Source organism: Theobroma cacao, chromosome 7 (genome assembly GCF_000208745.1).
Source record: "Theobroma cacao cultivar B97-61/B2 chromosome 7, Criollo_cocoa_genome_V2, whole genome shotgun sequence".
Taxonomy (NCBI): Eukaryota; Viridiplantae; Streptophyta; class Magnoliopsida; order Malvales; family Malvaceae; genus Theobroma; species Theobroma cacao.
Genome location: NC_030856.1, coordinates 7019549 through 7035794, shown reverse-complemented (window position 1 = coordinate 7035794; position 16246 = coordinate 7019549). Strand labels below are relative to the sequence as shown.

Genomic DNA, 16246 nt, shown 5'->3' with positions numbered 1-16246 from the left:
GTCAAACTTGCTTCAAGGGCCAATTCTTTCAAATTCTTTGATTTGCAATCAAAGTTCGCTTGTGTTTCTCGACTTGTCTAGAAATTACTTGACTGGAACCATTCCAAATTGTCTAGGAAATTTCAGCTTTTTTCTCCAGTTCATGAACTTGGAGATGAATAACTTTTATGGCAAAGTCCCTGATTCTTTTACAAGTAATTCGTTGACAAATCTTTTCCTTAATGACAACCAATTGAAGGGATTACTGCCGCGATCTTTGGCTAACTGTAGTTCCTTGAAAATTTTGAATTTAAGGAACAACAAGTTCGATGATACCTTTCCCCATTGGTTAGCTTCACTTCCTGACCTACAAGTTCTTATTTTGCGAAAGAATAGATTGTATGGTCCCATGCCCAATTCCATAGCTTCATCTAACTTCTCGGCATTGCAAATAATTGATCTCTCTCATAATGAGCTCACCGGCCCCTTACCAACAAAATTCTTCCAAAATTTGAGAGCAATGAAAGATCATGTACCTCAAAAGAGACTGTCGTGTACTCCTGGACAGCCATATAATCGCGACTGCGCATCTTCTATGGTTGATATTGAGAAAGCTTCTGTGAATGTAACAACAAAAAAATTGGAGATGGAGTTGGTGGAAACCCTAACTATTTTTACATCCATAGACTTTTCGAACAATTTATTTTGTGGACAAATTCCTGAGGAACTCGGAGAACTTATTTCTCTCCAAACGCTCAACTTGTCTAACAACAACTTGACTGGTCCTATCCCACCATCTTTCGGAAATATGGTAGCACTTGAATCGTTAGATCTCTCGTCAAACAAGCTTGGTGGCAGAATTCCTTCCCAATTGACGAATCTGACATTCCTTGAAGTGTTAAATCTTTCACAAAATGATCTTGTGGGACCAATTCCCAATGGGAAGCAATTTGATACTTTTGAGAATGATTCTTATAGTGGTAACTTGGGATTGTGTGGCTTCCCACTATCAAAGCAATGCGGCAATGATGAGGAACCAAAACCACCGGTAGCAATGCTTAACGAAGATGAAGGTTCTGAAATAGCCTTTATTTGGAAAGTTGTAATGATGGGCTATGGATGTGGAGTGGTGTTAGGATTGAGCATGGGATACATTGTATTCACAACAGGAAGACCATGGTGGTTTGTCAGAATGGTTGAGAGAGATTGGCAAAACAATGTTACAAATTGGATTCGCAGACGCAGCAGCAGAAGAAGAAACTAGCACTACATCCAGATTTTTCCTTTTCATTTTTCTACTTGTCAAGGTGGCTTTCGAACTGAATCTAATGCAACAGCAGCTTCTGGGTGTTCTTCGTGAGGAGCAGCATTTTATCATTTTTAAATTTGTGAGCAGCTACTTTTGTTTGAAGTTTGTATCGAAAAATGTTGTAATTTAAAAGACTTTAGTTAAAAATGCTTTACTTTTAATTTTAATTTTTTTATTTAATTTTCTTAATTATCTTCACAACTCTACACGTGGACTCCACAGTAAGTCTTCTGCTTTACTGTCCTATACAAAATTCTTTCCTGTCCAAATTCCAATCTGTAATCTCAGTTGCCCTAGGCGGATCTCGGTGCATCGCCGGCGAAGACTTGTCTGAGTTCGGCGTTGGCAAGGAAGGATGGCTAGCATGACGCCAGCACCACTCTTTTATGTGCTGTGGACGCCCATTCTCTCGCCATCGCTAACCGATCTCTTATTCTCACCCTCGGATGGTCCGACCCGGATGAGCTTCGTGTCAATATGCGACCCGATCTATCACCTATCGAGGCCGAGCACATCACGGCCATAGAGTGGCTGGTTTTCTATGAGATTAAAGTGATTGCAGTTGGGACCTCCTGAGGGTTCATCTTGGTGTACACTTTGCGAGCAGATTTGATTCATAGACAGGTAATTATTGTTTTTCGTTTCTGTCTTTTTTGAGCTTGGTTTGGTTGTTATTGCTATTTGCTTGAAAGGTTGCTTTAAAGCACAATTATGTAATTGATTAAATGAACATAATGTTAATTACTTCATATAAAAGTATATTTATGCGTTTCAGATATCTAAATAATTACATTTTCATTTTTAATTCTTCAAAAATGATTGCTTTTTTGCGTTTTGCTTCAAGAAGCAAGCAGTAGAAGCACAATAAAAATAATTTACACTCAATTTATTGAATGCTGGATTTATTTATGTGTTTAGTTTTTTAATTTTACGTTCAATTTAACATTTTAACTTGATTCATTTGTAGAAAAGTGACATGAACATAAATGGTGTGTTTTGTAGATTTTCATGTAAACTTATAGGTTATATGTGTTTTTTAACTGATGAGTGGGATGAAGTCTTGTGTTAACATCAATTAGATCTAAAGCTATTCGGTTGAGATCAGTTAGAGATATATCATTGTTGGAATGGTGAACTCATTTGTTTAATATTTGATTTTAGATGGTATATCCAGGACGCATCGTAAAGTTAAGAGTCCGTGGAACCAAGAAAGATCTGACACAAGATATATCTTCAGAGGAGGTCTGTGTTGTCATACCTGGTGTAATTGCTCATTTTGATGGATCTGATATTCAGGTGAATCCCTGCTTAAATGTGTAATAATTATTCAGGAACATGGCAAGAACCTTGCCTGTTTATCTGATGCAGATGCAAAGCATTCGATTTATTAACTTAGATGACTCCCTTCTGGTAATGTAGAGTATGCTTCAAAGGTGGTTTCAAGAAACACATTCTTGTTTTTGGGATCAGAATCCAAAGAAAGATTCAGAGGATATACGAAACTCTTATGGGAGATTACCTTACCAGTTATGGAATGTTAATAGGTGTGGGACATGTGTTGATGCAGCAATCACTGGCATAATGCCACCCCTTTTCATGGAACTCCAAGTGATTTCTAATGTTGCTTTATCTTTACTAGCTCATGCTAGTAGTTGAATAATTTATTTTTCAATTCTTAATTAATGGCCATTTGATCTTCAAAATGAGCGTTTGAAAAAATGGTTTTACTGGTTCAATATTTTGCTCCTTATAGTACATTTTATTTATGCTTTTGTTAATTTTGCCAATGAATTATGGAAGCTTTCTGAAGTTATTCTGGTATTTGAATTCAGCTGCTTTTATTGTTGCGCAGTCAAGTCAACGTTACTATTGTGTAGTCACCATTGGAGATGATGCAGTGATCTCAGCTTTCAGGTTAGTTTCTTCGCATTTTGAAAGATCATATGATTTATCTTTCATTACAAGAAGGGATTCTTTCATTTGTAGTTTCACTTTTTTGCTTTATTGATAAACTTTGGTTTAATTATGTTGAAGACTTTCAGAAGATAGGAACTGTTCCTTGATGGGAGCTATTTTGTCAAAAGTTGTGCCTGCAACATTTTCCACAATTGCTTCTTTTTCTAAAATGATATGGCGGACTGAACAAACGCCAAAGAGGAAGTCAGAAGAGAAGCCTCAGTCATTTGCTCGAGGTGAAGTTTGTTAAACTTGTATATTATTCCTCATTTGGTTCTGCTGTTAGTTCTGCTGTTATCTTCTCCATGGTACTTAAATTATGTAGTGTGAATCTCTAAAAATATGTGCTTGTTTCAAAATTCATGTATACTTATAATTATTCTAAAAGAAATATTTTCTTAGAATCAAATTTTTAGGTGATTGAAGCTGATTTACATTGGTCAGGAGTGTTTGCTGTTGCTGAGATCATTTAACTGATCTTTAGTTCTCATTTTTCCTTTGGTACTATCACAAGATTTGTGGCAACAGTCTCATTGTTAAGCATGTAACCTCTGCTTGCATGTTTCTCTGATTATTGTATTTAGTAAGCCTTTTTATAATTTTTATTGTCATCCTTGCCACATGCTTAGTTTTGCTGTTCTACTATGGGCTTACACCAAAAGGGTTCATCTTAACGTGTTCTGATGTGCAATTAAATATTTAAGTGGATAGAGAGAGTATTAATTATTTAAGAAAGAACTTTAATGTTTTGTTTACAAATAATTGTTTAAATAATTATTTAAGAAAGAACATTATTAATTAAATAATGTTTTGTTTAAATAAGAACTTTAATGTTTTGATGTTCTGCAAATAATTGTTTACTATCATTAAGCACAAGCGGCAATGATGTTAACTATTCCTTTACCCGGCTTGCTACTGTGTCATTCTCTTCGTGTAGCATAAGACAATTCCCAAATTTCTTTCGAACATCATTTGGAAATTTTAGATCTTTCCAATAACATGATTTGTGGTGGAATTTCCAAATGAGAAGCAGAAGGGTGGGAAAGCTTGCTCGAGTTGCACCTTCCTTACAACTTTTTGACCACTTTGGAGCAATTTTCAGGAAAGTATCTTCGAGTTCAATGGAATTTTTCTCATTGCTTGTGTAATCTACAATTGATTTTTCCTTTGTTTTTTTCTACTTGCTAGGGTGGTGTTCGAACCGAATCCAATGGACCCTCCTTCTCTAGTATCTGGCTTTTCCATGACAGTGGTTTGAACAATTCAGGGTGTTCTTAGTGGATAATTTGCTTTTCATATTTGGCAGCATTTATCTGAAGTTTTATGTGGAAAAGACAAGTTTTGAAGTAGTTTTTTTTTTTCTTCTGATGAACTTAGGATTTGTATTGAAAATGTTTTAATTTGCAAAACTTTAATTAAAAATGTTCCAATGCTTTAATTTTAATTTTGTAATTAATTTTCTGAATTTTCTTCACAACTCTTCACATGGGCCCCACAAAGGCACCTGCTTACCTTTCCTATACAAAATTCTTTCCTTTCCTATTCCAATCCGTTATCTCAGTTGCCAATGTCGAAGCAGAGCCAGCTTTACTTGACGGATGTCGACTGCATCACCGGCGAAGATGAGATTAAATTGATTGCAGTTGGGACCTCCCGAAGGTTTATCTTGGTTTACTCTACTCCGTGGTTTGATTCATCGATAGGTAATTTTTCTTTTAAGTTTTTATCTTTTTAGAGCTTGGTTTGGTTGTTTTTGCTATTTGCTTCGAAGGTTGCTTTAAAGCAAAACTATGTAATTGATTTTATGAACATTGACTGGAATATAATGTTAATTATAAAGATAATTACTTCTTATAAAAGTATAATTATGCATTTCCTTATCTAAATAAGTTACATTTTTATTTTTAATTCTTCAAAAATTATTGCTTTTTTTTTGTGTACTTGTTTCCAAAAACAAGGAGAGGAGCGACAATAAAAATTGTAGCTTGATAAATTTCAATTTATAGAATGCTGGATTTAATTATGTGTTTAGTTTTTTACTTGTACCCTCAATTTAATATTTCAACTTCACGTAAATTAATCGTTTGCCTTAAAAGTTTTAACTACAAAGGATGATATAATTGTAGAAAGTGCGAAGTGAAATGAACATAATTGGTATGTTTGTAGATTTTTCAATAAACTTGTAGGTTGTATGTGTTTTTTTAACTGATGAGTCGAATAAAGTCTTGTTATGTTAACATGAGTTGAATCCAAAGTTATTAGGTTGTATGTGAACTCATTTGTTTAATATTGGATTTTAGATGGTATATTCAGGATGTATTGTAAAGTTAAGAAAGATGTGACACAAGATATATCTTCAGAGGAAAGTTCTGTGTTGTCATCTCAGGTGAGTCTTTGCTTAAATGTGTCATAGTTATTTTAGAAAATGGCAAGAACCTTGCCTTGTTATCTTATGCAGAAACAAAGCATTAGATTTGTGTATATTTTGGACATGTTTGACTAACTTAGATGACTCCATTCTGGTAATGTAGAGTATGCTCAAGGCGGAAGGGAGGGGGGGCTAGTGGGCCCCCAACAAGTATAAAATTTTTATACTTTTATTTTTTTGAAATTTTTTAATTTTGTCTCTACAAAAATTTTAAAATTTTTCTAACATATTTTTTTTGAAATTTTATAATTTTGTCCTTATAATAATTTTTTATTTGGTGAGATGCCCCACAACAATTAGTCAGCAGGACTTAGGACTAAAAAAAAAAACCTATTTTTCAATAGAATTATGCCCAAATTTCACTTCCCGAAACCTTACAACCATCACCTCTTATTCTCCTTTTTTCTTACCAAATAGAAACAAAAAGTCATTTTTTTCTAACACTTTTTTCCTTGAGCATTCTCTGTGCATAAAACCTCTAGTCAATAACTTAAATATCATGTCATGATAATTGGTAAATTTGGTTTATTTAATGTTATTTTATTTTTAATATTTTCAACTTTAAACTTTTTTTTATTTTATAGTTTTTGTTTATTAATTTTGATTTAGGATTTACCATCTTAACCATTTTTTACTGAAAACAACAAAGCAAAGATTTAATTAAGTACGTAAGGTTAGTTATTACTTATTTATTTAAGCATTGCTTGATTGCTTTTTTACAAATTATTTTTTTTATTTAGATTTTTGTGAACAAATAAGTTTTTTATTTGGGGATTGCTTCTTCGTTAAATTGTTTACTGATATTGTATTTAATTTTTGTGATTAATTTTAGGGAATTGCTTCCCATTGAATTGTTTATTGATAGCACTTAATATTTTTTAGGGTATTACTTCCCATTAAGATTTTTGTTATTATATTTTTTAATTTTTGTTTGTTGTTAAAGTTTATCAAGGAATACGATTATTGTCATTATTAAATTATTTATGATTATAGTAGTTAATTATTTTAAGTAAATTATTAAGATTGATTCTTTTGAATAATTTTAAAGATTTTTGAATTATGAAAATAAATTGTCATGAGTAATAAGAAAATTGAATCTTCTTTTAAGAAAAGGACTGTTTCACAAAATGTTGACATTTCTGAGCCGTTACCCCTCCAAACATGAAATCTTGGCTCCATCACTAAGTATGTTTCAAAGGTGGTGTTAAGAACCAAATTCTCGTTTTTGGGATTGGAAACCAAAGAAAGATTCAAAGGTTGTAGGAAACTCTTATGGGAGATTACCTTACCAGTTATGGAATGTTAATAAGTATGGGTCATGTGTTGGTGCAGCAATCACTGACAGAATGATGAAGAACAACTCAGCAAGTATAGCCACATATATATACCACATCAAACATGATTTCAATATATTATATGAATTATTTAAAATATTTCAATTAATCATGTTTTTAAAACAATTAAAGAATCCTATTATCTAAAACGAATAATTTTTTAAGTTTGTAAATTATTGATTAAAAAAAATCATGATTTTAATATTCTAACAAGTAAATCATAAATTTAATTTTTAAAACTCATAAAGTTTTTGCATCTTTGATTATGATCACTATTATAACCTTTGATAAGGATCATATCATTATTTTCATGATCTTACTATTTATTATCACCTGTTAGTAGAGTTGTATGTTAACTATTATAATCAGTTAATTGAGCCTTATGCCAATTATTATAACCTATTGGTGAAATGATATGCTAACTGTTGTAACTCATTAGTGAGATCAGACACTAACTACTATAACTCGTTACTTTTCAAAACAAAAAAAATTATTATAATTCGTTAATAGGGTCATACAATTAGTTTTGATGTCAATTATCTCACTTTTTAAGGATTAATTTGTAACTTTAAAAATTTTATAACACAACAGAAAAACTTTTCATACCTAATTCATGAATCAATATTTGTCAAATAAATAAATCAAAATAAAAAAAAAATCATATACTTGACCTTATTTTCATATACAAAAAATAATGAAAAAAATATTTACTTCATTTAAAGAAATCTACTTATACAATAATATCAAAACAAACAAAGTGTGAGGCTTAACTTATCTCTCTTTGATTCAACAACTTGTTTTCTTCAAAATATAATTAAAAGTCGAGTCACAATCATTTCAATATAACTGTTGAGGTAGAATTCAAACCATATCGAGTCTTTTTGTTTTCTCAATCTATTTTATATTTTCAAATAATCCATCAAAATGTAATTATGAATTAAATTGAAAAGAATGTTCTACATCAACATCCATTATCAAAAAAATAAATAATTGCACTTTTTTTTATTAAGAAAATGTTGTATTTATATATTTTACACTTTATAAAAGAAAGTATATGTTGATCATTCAAAAGAAGTTATTTTTGTATTGGGTGTATTAGCATCAACCTTATTCTAAGTCGCTTCTGATGGGTCGGGCTCAGGTTGACATTTTCTACTCCTATACAAACAGTGTTATACTTGGCCTTTCATTTTAGTTTGATGCAGTAATTTCTTATTTACACCACTAGGTTCTGTTCATTTCTCTCTTTACTCTGTTTACTGTTTATATATCTATCATTAAATTAAATACTTAAATACATTTTTTCTTTTTACACTCAGGATTTAAGGGAGCCCATTGAACCCTCAATCATGCGTCATTCAAGGATAGTAAAGAGTGGGCGTAGTCTTCACTCTTCACTCCCAAAAGCTGTACAAAGACCCTTAATTAGCTCAGGTTAAGGGTCTATGCAGACAAGTCTATATGGTACGATTTTAACATGTATGCATACAACAGTCAACACGCTTCATGCCGTTCCTTTCTAACATGGTACTTTGCCATCTTGTTTAATTTCCTTTTTGAATTCCCCCTTTTTATCTTCTGTCACCATCTTCATTTTCTTTCTATTGGAACAGTTTTAAATAAAATATCTATTAAAAAAATTATATTTAAAAAATCATGTCTGTTAAAAAATAAAATTAAAATAAAAGTCATGTTTGTTGGAAAAAACCAACAGATATGATTGTTTGAAACACACATAAACTATATTTATTAAGAAAGGACTTGATTCGATCTTATGAGCTAGGACACCCCACATTTTCCCCGACTGAAGAATCCTATTTCAATGATTCTGTGATTATGGCAATCAACTAAATTGAAACCAAACTGTAAAGTAAAAGAGTTACACAGTAAAAGCTGGCTATGGGTTTGGATTATTATCCTTTTTTTGGCAGCTAAGAATCCCCGATTTTGTATCGTACGTAACCCAACTGGCCATATGAGGGAATATTCATATTACATAAACAAATGCATTACATTTTTTGAGTCCAGGTTGGTGCCCAAAAGGAGGCCAGCCATGCTTTGGTTGCACGGCTACCAAGGGATATGTCGGCTGCTGCCAATATCCAATTTTTGGACGGCAGCAACATTGGAACAGTTAAATTTCAGAGAATAAATAGACTAAGTTGCACGGATGGTCACTGAACTTCCACATAATTCCTGTTTTAATCATTAAACTTAAATTTTGTCTCAAATAAGTCGATAAAGTTTGTCGAGTATCTGAATTCAGGTGTTCACTGAGTATCTGAATGGGTAATATGATTCTTGGTGTTCTTAGTGGAAAATTTGCTTTTCCTGTTCAGCTTTGATCATTTTTAAATATGTGAGCAGTAGCTTTTATCTGTAGGTTTTGAGGCTTGGAAAAGGCATGTTTTGAAGGTCTTTTTTTTTTTCTGAATTTAGAATTTGTATTGAAAATGTTTTAATTTGCAAGACTTAAATTTAAATCCTAAACATTGTACTTGAGCATTTGATTAATGTCTAAAGTGTATGCAGTCACACTGTATGGATAAGCTTGCATTTTTTTTTTTAAGTTCAATATGTATTGATATTTGAGGGAACAACAGTTCAGCTCTAGGTATAGCTGGTTTTGCATAGTTATGTTTCCTCTGCACCACCCTGTTCACCCCTTACAAAAGCTCTGTCAACTCTTAATACCTAACTGTCTGGCACTACCAAAAAACCACCAGTATCAATATTTCTATCCCTACGTGACATCTGGCTCTAACCTTCAGCAACACAGAATCCACAGTGCAAAAGTTTTACTTGGGAATAGACTCCAGCCATCCATAATAGTTCAAAAAATGGAACTGCAGCAGAGTACTTAAGTTCTTCAAACAGAATGATTTTTCTATAATTCGCAACGTGAGAATTAGCTGACCTGATCATTCTGGTGATTCACTGTGCCGTTCTACCCTTTACTGATCTGTTGTGTCGCCCCATGTTCTGTCAGTCTATAAAATCTTATTTTTAAATTATTTAATAAAATTTTAATTTTTTAATCATGTTAGTAAAAACAAAAATACAAGGAAAAATAACATTACTCTAACTTTTAGTAGGTGCTTTTAACATGAAAAAGTAATTGAAGGATGATAAAAACATGCTTATAAACTTGCTTTAATATTTGGTTTTTTTTTTTTTTTAAAAAGGTATGTTTCTGGTAATGATCCGAATATATTTGTAATTTCTTAAAGTTGCTTTGATGGTGGCCTGAATTCGCTGTAATCTACATAAAGAATTTCTTTATTCAATAAATTTTTGTTTTATTATTACGTCGGGTGAGTTAAACACTAAAAATAAAAATAAAAATAAAAATAATAGAACTGGTTGTAATGAATTGCAAATTCTAAGATGAATAGTTTTTGTGTCTCTACTCCACTTAGATTCCGATAATGAAATTTGGTTCTAATCAGCTTTTTCCCAGTAAGGTTTTCCTATAAAAAACAAAATAGAAGGAGGCATACAGTGAGAAATCAAGAAAATATGCAAATCCTACTGACGCCTCAGATGGGATGGGATAGGGTCAGCGGGCTTCACGCTTTCCATTCTAACACGCCACCAGCGCTTTCCATTCTGATTTTAGGCAAACACTTTTTCTGTTGAAAATTCTCAGCATAGTGAACAATGTTTTAAGTTGTCTAGAAATGCATTAATGGAAAACAACTTAAAAAGATTTTGGAAAGACCTGGTGGTTTACTTGGAAAAGAGATGCTCTACTAGTTCACTTTTCATGTCCCTCAGCTTAGCGCTCTTCCATTTCCAGGTCCATTGTTCATTGAGTTTCCCTTCCTCTTTTCTTCATTCAACTCATTTATTATGCCTCCCAGAACAGAGTGCTGCCTTGCTCGAATTCAGAAACTCCATTTCTCTGGATGATAATTGTGGGACATTTGGGTCTAATTAGCTTATCCCAATAAGACTTTCCTGTAAACAATAAAATAAAGGTAGACATACAATAAGAATTCAAGAATATATGCACCTTCAATTCATGCTTTTCATTCTAACACGCCACCAACACTTCTTTTTTTTATACCATTAATTTACTTTTGATTCCAGGCTCTAACACTATTGCTGTTGAAATTTCTCAACCCAATTAATAAATTTTTAAGCTAAGAAGACTTGACTTTAAACGCATTGATGGGAAACAACTTAAATGATTTTGGAAAAACTTGTTGATTGACTGGAAAAAAGGATGTCTCCACTTCTCCAGTACTTCTATTTATATGTCCTGCGGCCTCAGCCACAACCCATTTTCAACTTCACCTCCCTTTTCGACGACCCTTGTTACGTAACCTTCTTTTTCTCGAGAAAATATGGGAAGGGTAGTTAGGATGTTGTCTCGTATGAAAATATGAGAAAATATGCTGTCTATTTAATAATTTTTTATTATGCACGGAAAGAACAAGGATGAAAGGGTTGAAGTAGAAATTTGATCCTTATTATTGAATTAATTATTCAAAAATTACATATATATCTATATTTTCATATGTAAGAAAAGGGATTAACGTGAACTAAGGGTTCGTATAACAATTAATTAGCTTTGTTGAGTGAAGACTATGTCCAATCTATTGAGAAACAACTGTATGAAAGGGATTGAATTTGAATGTGCCTTCAAATAGGAACAACAACAGTCGATAGCATTCACGTTTTTCCTTTCTACAAACACTGTACTAGACCTATCCATGGGTCGGGTGGCCCACTGGCTTGACCCAATTTGATAGATTCAATTTTGAATTATTCAATGAATTTTTAATTTATTTTATCACCTCATGTGAGTTAAATACTACAAAAGAAAATGATTTTGAGGCTGCGTTTTTATGCTATGAAAATTGAACATAAAATTTTGGATTAATTTTAGGCGTAAAACTGAAAAACTCCAACAAATGGGGGCCTTTTACGGAAAATTTCAATTAAATTATCTGATTTTTTATTTTTAATTTTTTAAAAAGTTATATAACTAAACTATGAAGTTTACTTTAATTTTCTGCTAATAAAAAGGAATAAAAATTAAATGTTTACTTCAATTATCATCTGTTTGTCTGAAGGGCCACTTTAACAGATTTTCAAAATAAGAAAATAGTGTATATATTGCCAAAAATTGCATATATTTCCATATTTAAAAAGTTAGGTTTAAAGATATGGTTTCTTTTTTTTCAAACTAAAAAAGAATAAAAAAAAAAGATTGGAGAGAGTTGCTTCTTTTTTTTAAGACTCAATAATTTTTTTTTATATATTTACAGAAAGAAAAAGTCACTTCAATTAATTGATAAATCTTGCATAATGACATTCCTTGCACTCATGTTCTTGCTTGAACATTATCCAAGTGACATTAGCATGTCATGAATAGAATGAAACTTGAATATCCAAAATCAACCTGACAAAAACAATAACACTGGTTGTAATGAGTTGCAATTCTAAGACCAACTGTTTTGTGTCGCTACTCCACTTAGATTCTCATCATGAAATATTTGGGTCTAAAATAAAAATAGACATCAATTGAGAATTTAAGAAAAATATGCAAATCCTACCAACGTCTCTAAGGGGATGGGATTCAGCGGCCTTCATGCTTTTCATTCGAACACGGCACAAAAACTTTAATTTCATGTCCCCACTTCTCCAGTACTACTTCAATTCTCGTGTCCCTCAGCTTCAACCACAACTCATTTTTAAGTTCACCTCCCTCACTTGCCCCTTTTCCACGACCCTTGATTCCTAATTTCCTTTTCCTCGACAAAATATGGGAAAGGTAATTAGGATGTTGTACCATTGCCTGCTTTTAGCGCTCTTCCATTTCCAGGTCCATTGTTCATTGAGTTCCCCTTCCTCTTTTCTTCCTTCAGCTCATTTATGCCTCCCAGAGCAGAGAGCTGCCTTGCTCGAATTCAAAAACACCATTTCTTTGGGTGATTGTCAGACGTTTTCTTCTTACCCCAAGATAAATTCTTGGAACGAAAGCACGGATTGTTGTTCATGGGATGGAGTCAGTTGCCACAAGGTGACGGGTCATGTCATCGGCATCGACCTCAGTGAAAGCTGCCTTAACGGCACTCTTCCTGCAAACAGCAATCTCTTCCACCTTCAAGAACTCCAACGGCTCAACCTTGCTTACAACGATTTCAATGGCTCGATCTCATCGAAGTTATTTAATCAGTTTGTGAGTTTGGCCCATCTTAATCTCTCTTTTAATTCATTCTCTGACTTAATCCCATATGAAATCAGTCTCCTATCAAAGTTGGTTTCACTTGATCTTTCTTGGAGTGGTGGTGATCACAACTTGAGATTTGATAATCAAGGTTTTGAAATGCTTGCACGAAACTTCATTGAATTAAGAAATCTTATCCTTGACTCTGTAGATATGTCTGATGTTGCAATTCCTTCGTTTCTGAACTTGACTTCATCTCTAGAACGTTTGAGTGTCAAAGAGTGTCAACTGCATGGAGAATTTCCAATTGAAGTTTTTCGCCTTCCATACCTCCAGCATATAGATTTAAGTAACAATTACAATCTCACAGGTTATCTCCCTAAGTCAAACTTGAGTAATGCCCTTCAGTTGTTAGACCTTTCCTCTTGCCGTTTTAAAGGATCAATTCCTGCATCATTTGGAAATCTCACTCAACTCATCTTCCTAGATTTTTCTCAAAATGATTTTGGAGGACAGATTCCAGATGTTTTTGGAAATCTTAATAAATTGACTTTTTTGTCATTTGATTCCTGTAATTGTAGTGGTCAACTTCCAGCATCCATGTTCAACCTCACACAACTTACCTATCTAGATTTGTCATTTAATCGATTAGAAGGTTCCCTACCAAATCATGTTAGTGAGCTTCAATTGCTAGAAGTTTTTTGGTTATCTAGTAACCTTGTAAGTGGTGGAGTACCATCTTGGTTGTTTACTTTACCATCTTTGCAAACTTTAGATCTTAGCTATAACAAACTTACCGGTCAAATTGACCAAATTCGGAAGCCTAATTCGGTCCAATATATAGATTTGAGTTCTAATGACATTCATGGACCAATACCTAGTTCTTTTTTTGATCTTGTGAACCTTGAACGTCTTTATCTTTCATCAAACAACTTGAGTGGTGTCGTCAAGTCAAATATGTTTTCAAAACTCAAAAATCTTTTCTCTCTTGATCTTTCAAATAATGGTTTACTATCATTAAGTGCAAGCGAAAATGATGTTAACTATTCCTTCCCTAAGCTTGCTTCTGTGTCATTCTCTTCTTGTAACATAAGACCGTTCCCAAGTTTCTTTCGAACATCAAATTTGGTGGATTTAGATCTTTCCAATAACAAGATTCATGGTGGAATTTCCAAATGGGAAGCAGAAGGGTGGGACAATTTGAATTCTTTGAACCTTTCTTACAACTTTTTGACCACTTTAGAGCAATTTCCAGGAAAAAATCTTGACGTTCTTGACCTTCGATCCAACTTGCTTCAAGGTCCAATTCTATCAACTTGCTTGAATAATCAAAGTCCAAATCCACCACAATCTTTGATTGCATTCTACGTTTCAAATAATAAATTAACCGGAAATATCCCTCTTTTGATTTGCAATTGGAGTTCACTTTTGATTCTTGAGTTGTCTAGAAATAACTTGAGCGGAACTATTCCAGAATGTTTTGGAAATCTCAGCTCTTCTCTCATGGTAATGAATTTGGAGATGAATAATTTTCATGGCAAAATGCCTGATTCTTTTAGAGATAATAACTTGGAAATTCTTCTCCTCAATGACAATAAATTGGAAGGATTATTGTCGCGGTCTTTGGCTAATTGTAGTTCCTTGAATCTTTTGAATTTAAGGGACAACAAGTTCACTGATACCTTTCCCCATTGGTTAGCTTCACTTCCAAATCTGCAAGTTCTTCTTTTACGAAATAATAGATTGCATGGTCCCATGCCCAATTCCATAGCTTCATCTAACTTCTCTGCATTGCAAATAATTGATTTGTCTCATAATGAGCTCAACGGTCCCTTGCCAACAAAATTCTTCCAAAATTTGAGAGCAATGAAAGATATACCTGAAGAGAGACCTTCAGTATTCATGAGATGGAATAGAAGAGGTATACCTTTATCTTTTTATGACTATTTCTCAGTGAATGTAACAACGAAAAGATTGGAGATTGAGTTGGTGAAAACCTTTGCCATTTACACATTTATGGACTTTTCCAATAATCTATTCTGTGGACAAATTCCTGAAGAACTCGGAGAACTTATTTCGCTTCAAGGACTCAATTTGTCTCACAACAACTTGACTGGTCCTATCTCACCGTCTATCGGAAATATGATAGCACTTGAATCGTTAGATCTCTCATCAAACAAGCTTGGTGGTAGAATTCCTTCCCAATTGACGAATCTGACATTCCTTGAAGTGTTAAATCTTTCACAAAATGATCTTGTGGGACCAATTCCCCATGGGAAGCAATTTGATACTTTTGAGAATGATTCTTATAGTGATAACTTGGGATTGTGTGGCCTCCCACTGTCAAAGCAATGCGGCGACCCTGAACCAAAACCACCGGTACCAATGGTTAAGGAAGAAGAAGGTTCTGAAATAGCCTTTATTTGGAAAGTTGTAATGATGGGCTATGGATGTGGAGTGGTGCTAGGATTGAGCATGGGATACATTGTATTCACAACAGGAAGACCATGGTGGTTTATCAGAATGGTTGAGAGAGATTGGCAAAACAATGTTACAAAGTGGATTCGCAGAAACAGAGGAAGAAGAAACTAGCAGTACATCCAGATCATGCATAGGTGAGTTTTTTGCCAAAGTAGAATTACAACAAAGTTCTCATTGCTTTTGTAATCTACAATTGATTTTTTCTTTTTCTTTTTTTTTTTGTATTTGTCAAGGTGGCTTTCGAACCGAATCCAATGGACCCTGCTTCTCTAGCATCTGGCTCAATCATTTCCCATGGCAGTGGTTTGAAGAATTCGGGTGTTTTTAGTGGAAAATTCGCTTTTCTTGTTCAGCTTTGATCATTTTCAAATTTGTGAGCACCAGCTTTTATCTGTAGCTTTTGGGGCTTGGAAAACACATGTTTTGAAGAAGGGTTTTTTCTTCTTCTTTTTTTTCTGAATTTAGAATTTGCATTGAAGATGTTGTAATTTGCTAGACTTTAATTTAAATCCTAAACATTGCACTTGAGTATTTGATTAATATATAAAGTGTATGTACTCACAGTCTTAATGGCTTCTCAA

At 33.2% G+C, this 16246-nt stretch overlaps 3 protein-coding genes across 3 annotated transcripts in view; all 3 read left to right on the top strand.

Moving 5' to 3' along the window:
• LOC108662748 (receptor like protein 30-like) overlaps positions 1 to 1449 on the top strand; it is a 14152-nt gene extending 12703 nt beyond the window's left edge. Inside the window, exon 2 of the mRNA XM_018124286.1 lies at positions 1287 to 1449. The gene's annotated coding sequence lies outside the window, so the exon portion shown is untranslated. The remainder of the gene's footprint in view (positions 1 to 1286) is intronic.
• LOC18594229 (receptor like protein 30) overlaps positions 1 to 16246 on the top strand; it is an 18086-nt gene extending 1840 nt beyond the window's left edge. The window contains exons 2-3 of the mRNA XM_018124587.1: positions 14161 to 15799; positions 15899 to 16246. Of these exons, the coding sequence (XP_017980076.1) occupies positions 14161 to 15776 (1616 nt within the window). The 3' untranslated portion in view covers positions 15777 to 15799; positions 15899 to 16246. The remainder of the gene's footprint in view (positions 1 to 14160; positions 15800 to 15898) is intronic.
• On the top strand, positions 1445 to 3024 carry LOC18507170. The gene is made up of 3 exons (XM_018124598.1): positions 1445 to 1912; positions 2450 to 2584; positions 2708 to 3024. The coding sequence occupies exons 2-3, from the start codon at positions 2450 to 2452 to the stop codon at positions 2942 to 2944; spliced, it is 372 nt and encodes a 123-aa protein (XP_017980087.1). The 5' UTR covers positions 1445 to 1912; the 3' UTR covers positions 2945 to 3024.

What these genes read in the sequence shown, in the direction of transcription:
- LOC18507170 (XM_018124598.1), top strand. Translation starts at nt 2,450, where the DNA reads ATGGTATATCCAGGACGCATCGTAAAGTTAAGAGTCCGTGGAACCAAG. An exon ending in TTGATGGATCTGATATTCAG is followed by an intron (nt 2,585 to 2,707) that starts GTGAATCCCTGC and finishes CTGGTAATGTAG; the next exon opens with AGTATGCTTCAAAGGTGGTT.